At 42.4% G+C, this 5802-nt stretch overlaps 1 protein-coding gene across 2 annotated transcripts; it reads left to right on the top strand.

Moving 5' to 3' along the window:
- The first annotated feature begins 213 nt into the window (after positions 1-213).
- Positions 214-1021, top strand: LOC121994471. 2 transcript variants are annotated; one of them, XM_042548489.1, is made up of 2 exons: positions 214-349; positions 476-1021. In XM_042548489.1, exon 2 carries the CDS (start codon positions 520-522, stop codon positions 919-921), a length of 402 nt encoding a protein of 133 aa, XP_042404423.1. In that variant the 5' UTR covers positions 214-349; positions 476-519; the 3' UTR covers positions 922-1021. The 2 variants fall into 2 exon arrangements, with proteins under 2 accessions (XP_042404423.1, XP_042404424.1); XM_042548490.1 differs by having other exon boundaries at positions 220-349; positions 495-1021.
- Positions 1022-5802: the final 4781 nt, after the last annotated feature.

The raw sequence follows: 5802 nt of genomic DNA on the forward strand, positions 1-5802 counted from the left end.
TCCTAATAAAGACGTCCCTACGTGTTCACACAGTGACACAGACCAGCCTTATGTGGCTTATATGGAGAACTGAGCCCCGGTCAACCACGAGCCTTTTTAACGGATAAGATCGGAGATATTTAGATTCACGCCACCTCATCAGTTATGCATGTACTGACTTCATTGGCCGACGCGTAATCTTCACGTTCTCCGAAGAGAAACAATTCACAAAAACTGCGACAAGCTGATGTGAATTCTCAGAAACATTGTCGTAGATTTGTCTGATTTTGGATACGATCCACGTTAAATACTTGTTTAAAGTCTAAACATGTGTTTGCCCATTCTCCAGCGGTCGCCACTCACGAAGAAGGTAACGTTCCAACGCAGCCTCTAATTTAAAAAAAAATAGTTTTTTTTTTTTAAAGAAAGGAGGAGTTGCGATCTGATACATCCAAGCTTTATATATTAGAGTTTCACTGATACTGTTTGCTCTCAGCTCCTTTTTTGTTCCCCAGTCCTGGTCCCTGTCTCTCTCTCGCCATGGCTAATACAAACATGGTTTGCTCCATGTGCGGCGATGTCGGCTTCGCCGATAAGCTCTTCCTCTGCATACGCTGCAACTACCGGTTCCAGCACTCGTACTGCACCAACTACTACGAGGAGGCGGCTCTGGCCTCCCCCGCCGTCTGCGACTGGTGCATATGCGAAAGCAGGAGCGCAAGTGAAGCCAAGCGCGTCTCCTCCCTTCTCTACTCGAAGAAGCCAACGGCGGCCGGCAGAGATCACTCTACTGGTAGCAGCGGCTCCGGCGCCGGCGACAGCAAGGTCAAGCAAAGCCATGAGCAGGAACAAATCCGCGGCCGCAGCAAGTCCGGCGCCACCGCTGCTTCTTCCAAAGCTACTGCCCGCCGGTACAAACTACTCAAGGATGTTTTGTGCTGATCATACAAGTAATAGGGCTTTGCTTAATTATGATATATGCATATATAAATGTAGTCTCTGTCTGTAATTAATGATATAGACGATGTGCTAATTTGCTACATCTTCCAAGTGATCGCACAACATGATCGTTGATTTTCTTTAAATTAATGATGAGGAAAAGGGAAGAAATAAATGGTTTGCCAATTTTGGTGGGCATAGATTTGGGAGTTGAAATCAGGATGGAGAGAGTTATGAGAAGGGAACAAGGGAGTATAGTGGCAGTGTCCTTGGTGTTTGACCTATGAGAAGGGCAGGTGTGGTCTTCTATGTGTCATGTAGCAAAAAGACTGTGATCCTATATACGGATACATATCTAATTAATAACTAGGATACTAGATTCTATCATTCATTATTAGTGGATGAGGGTCCCTTCAATGCTAGCTGACGCAAACACAAACTAAGTTTTATTAATTAATAACTAAGATACTTCCTTCCTTGCTTGCTTACTATTATTGAAACTATCGATTATAATAATCAAATCAGTGAAGATGCAAGAGCATTAATATAAAGAACTAGATAGCTTGGCTTGATGCATGCTCTAGGGTGATGAGGAGACATGAGAATGGAGTGGGGAACACGTGCAAGAATTGTGGGTGATCTCGTGCATTCAGCTCATTTGGTCCTCTCATGTAGGACATTGTACGTGGCTGTGCTTGTAGGGTACGTTGCACAGAAGGGTGGACAGATGGAACCACAAAACACTGCACCATCTGCTTCTGAATCTGCCTCTTGATGATCTTTATATAAAGTGGCTGGATCGGTCTGCATGCTCCAAAAAGCTTGTCCCAACAGGCTGCCTCTGCGACACTACCTTTGTATATTTTTCTCATAAGAATTAACTGCTAGTTAATTTGGCTATCTTGTACTGTATTACCATACAATATTCAACTTCGATCGAGGAGATTAGTGTCGACTTCTTCTTCTGATCATATGGAAATGCCGAAATGGATTAAGTATATTTCAACTTTCTTCCCCCAATTTAATTAGATGGACGCAAAGTAACCATATGGAAATATTTAATCAGCAAACACAATGAATAATTAATAATAAAAACCTAGCTACACGTACGACCGCCAGAAGAAAAATCATATATTTTAATTATGTTTTTTTTTAAAAAAAAATTTAAAGTATACAATTTTTATAAAAAGATTAGATAGAATTTCAAAATTAATAAATATTGAATTTTAGTTTGAGGATTATTATAATAATTGTCAACAATGTAATTATAAAGTAAAGGGTTTTAAGCTATAAAATGACAGTATTCAAAGAGATTGAGGAGATGCTTGGTAGGCAGTTTAGGAGGCTTGAATAGGAATGAAATTTATTTTATTTTTATTCTTGGTGCTTGGTAGATGAGAATCAAAATCAAAATTGTTAGAAACCAAACAATTTATTGTCGGAAATTTTAGGGAATTTAATTGAATTTAAAACTTACACTAAATTTAAATTCAACTTATAGTCGAAATGACCTGAGCGGATAATCTCAGACTGTCAGTAGGGGCTGGTTTCTATAACGCAGTAGAGCTGAGCGACAAGGCAGGTCTGCAGAGCGGTAGAGCAGGTCTGCAGAGCGACAGGCCAAAGCGGAAGACTAAGTCTGCAGAGCGATAGAGCAGGTCTGCAGAGCAGCAAACCAGAGCGAAAGACTAAGTCTGCAGAGCGGAAGAGCAGGTCTGTAGAGTGGCAGACCAGAGTGGAAGACTAAGTCTACAGAGCAGAAGACCAGGTCTGCAGAGCGACAGACCAGAGCAGTCGAGTAGGTCTACAAAGCGGTAGACCAGAGTGGCAGACCAGGTCTGCAGAGTGGTAGACCAGAGTGGCAGAGCAGGTCTGCAGAGCGACAGACTAGAGCAACAGACCAGAGCAGCAGACCAGGTCTGTTAGAGCAGAATGACAAGGTCGGTTAGAACAGAATTGACAAACCAGGACAGAGCGGTCTTGACAGACCAGAAGACAGATCTGCAGAGCAGAAAGGCCGATCGGGCAGTAAGGTCGTCGATCGGACAAAGAGATCGACCGGGCGAGCTGACCGAGGCCTGCAAATAGCAGTTTCCTTGAAACAGATTCGCCCACCTCCGACTGTGCTTCGAGGTTTACTCGGGTCGTCAGTTTCCCAGGATACAACGGTCGACTGTGAACTCCACCAAGTGGTGGTCACGGCGAACTAAATGATACCCGAACGCTATCACGGGCGCTCTGCCGAACAGGAATTGCGCGATAGAGGAGGGGAATAAGGTGGAGAGCTTCTGCTTGCTTCACTGTGTTATCTCCGTAACCTTTTGCCTATGGTCGCAACCTCCTTATATAGGAGCTCAAGACCAAAGGACAACATTAATGATCAATTAATGATCATTACTTTCACTTGGCCGTTTTGATTCTGTATTAATCTTTCTTTAATGCATCCGTTACACAAGCATCAAAAAGATTTATGTGGCAAAATGTTGGTTGTTCCGCTTGGGCAAATTTTTATCTCGATCGGTCCGGTATTCGTGTGCGCAGGTCGCACTCGCACCCGAGTCAACTTGGTTCAGTGCCATCCGGGCCCTGGATTTGCACCCCCTCTGCGTACCCACGCGTGAGAGAGAGCCTCTCCTCATGCATTTGTTCACATCCTCAATATATGTGAATCAATATAAACCAATAAAAGTGCCTTGAAACTCCCAATGTGGGACTAAAGTCCCATTCACAATAGAGCTTCTTCTCTTCCACCTCTTCTCCATTCACACTTAATCAACAATCCCCCACATGAATGGAGATAGGGAATGTGATAGCATTCAGCAGTTGAGTCAAGTATAGGATAGGTAGGTTTTACCCTTTGAACCTTCCCTTGTGAAGATCTGGTTGCTTACTGGCTGATAGTAGACACAATGTCCTTGAACTATACTGTCGTCTATGTAAGCAGTGACAAATCTCACCCAAGACTCTCCCTGATACAACTTAGTTCTCATGAGTGTGTTCGTTCTTGGCCTTGAACACGCCTGGTTCTGTGAGAAGTTCTAAGAATTGTGCCTCTAATTCTCTTCGAAGCGGCCCCACTTCTTTCTCACATAGGTGATCCCTCAAGAGTTACCATCTACTCTTTTTGATCATTAAAATCCCATTGGCTTACCCTGGTCTAGTCACTGTTTCATTGGGCTAGCCCCACACAATGTGTCTAGTCAGTGCAGATTAGTTGTTCCTTTGAACCTAGTTCTTGGGATCTCCAGTCAGCATAGGTTGGGTGTCCTCTGCACTAATCGTTGACAATGACATCAAGCTCATTCCTCTTGATGAGCTTGCAACTAACTCTCGATTTAACCCCTTGGTTAGCGGATTCACTAGGTTATCTTTTGACTTCACATAGTCAACAGTGATAACTCAAGTTGAGAGTAGTTCTCTAATGGTATTATGTCTACGACGTATATGTCTAGACTTACCATTATACAGATGACTCTGTGTCCGACCGATTACTGATTGACTATCGCAATGTATGCAAATCATCGACACTGATTTCGCCCATCGTGGAATATCTTCTAAGAATTGTCGTAGCCATTTAGCCTTTTCACCACATTTGTCAAGAGCTACAAACTCAAATTCCATCGTGGATCTGATTATTACGGTCTGCTTAGAAGATTTCCAGGAAATGACTGCACCAGCTAGAGTGAAGACATATCCACTCGTAGACTTGGAGTCTTTTATATCAGATATCCAACTTGCATCGTTGTATCCTTCGATCACAGCAGGATATCTTGTATAGTGCAGTCCATATTCATGAGTATACCTTACGTACCTCAGTACTCTTGTTATCCCTTTCCAGTGCTCAACACCGGGATTACTCGTGTATCTACTCAGTTTGCTTACTGCGTAGGCCAAGTCTGGTCGTGTACAACTCATTAAGTACATCAGATTTCCAATCACTCGAGAGTATTCTATCTGAGAGATACTTTCACCTCGATTTTTCGATAGATGTTGACTCGTATCTATCGGTATTCGTGCCAACACAGTATCACCCTTGGTGAATTTCTCAAGAATCTTGTCCACGTGATGAGACTGACTAAAAACAAGTCATTCTGTCATTCTAAGAATTTTGATTCCTAGAATCACATCAGCTAGGCCCATGTCTTTCATGTCAAATCTTGAGTTTAACATATCTTTAGTGGATTTGATTATCTTATCATTACTCCCAATGATAAGTATGTCATCTACATATAGGCACAAGATAGCGCATTCATTCTCTATGACTTTCATGTAGACACATTTATCATATTCATTGATCTTGAATCCACATTCCTTCATGGCATTATCAAATTTCTCATGCCACTGTTTTGGTGCTTGTTTCAAGCCATATAATGACTTCACCAGTCTACAGACCTTGTTTTCTTGTCCTAGCACAGAAAACCCCTCAGGTTGGTCCATGTAGATTTCCTCTTCTAAATCACCGTTTAGAAATGCTGTCTTTACATCCATTTGATGTATTTTGAGATTCCATAGAGCGGCAATAGCCAACAATACTCTAATGGAAGTTATTCTCGATACCGGAGAGTATGTATCGCAGTAATCAAGGCCTTCTCATTGTCGGTATCCTTTGATTACCAATCTAGCCTTGTATTTATTGATTGTGCCATCTGATTTCATTTTCTTCTTGAAGATCCACTTGCAACCTAGTGGGTTACTTCCCGGAGGAAGATCCACGAGTTTCCAAGTGTGATTTTGTAAGATTGATTCTATCTCAGATGCAATTGCCTCTCTCCAGTGAGGTACATCAGACGAGTTTACTGCTTCTAAGTAACTCCGGGGCTCACTTTCTAGCATGAAAGTGATAAAATCTGATCCGTAGGATTTTTCTACCCGAGCTCTTTTACT

This window comes from Zingiber officinale, chromosome 6A, assembly GCF_018446385.1.
Source record: "Zingiber officinale cultivar Zhangliang chromosome 6A, Zo_v1.1, whole genome shotgun sequence".
NCBI classification, from domain to species: domain Eukaryota; kingdom Viridiplantae; phylum Streptophyta; class Magnoliopsida; order Zingiberales; family Zingiberaceae; genus Zingiber; species Zingiber officinale.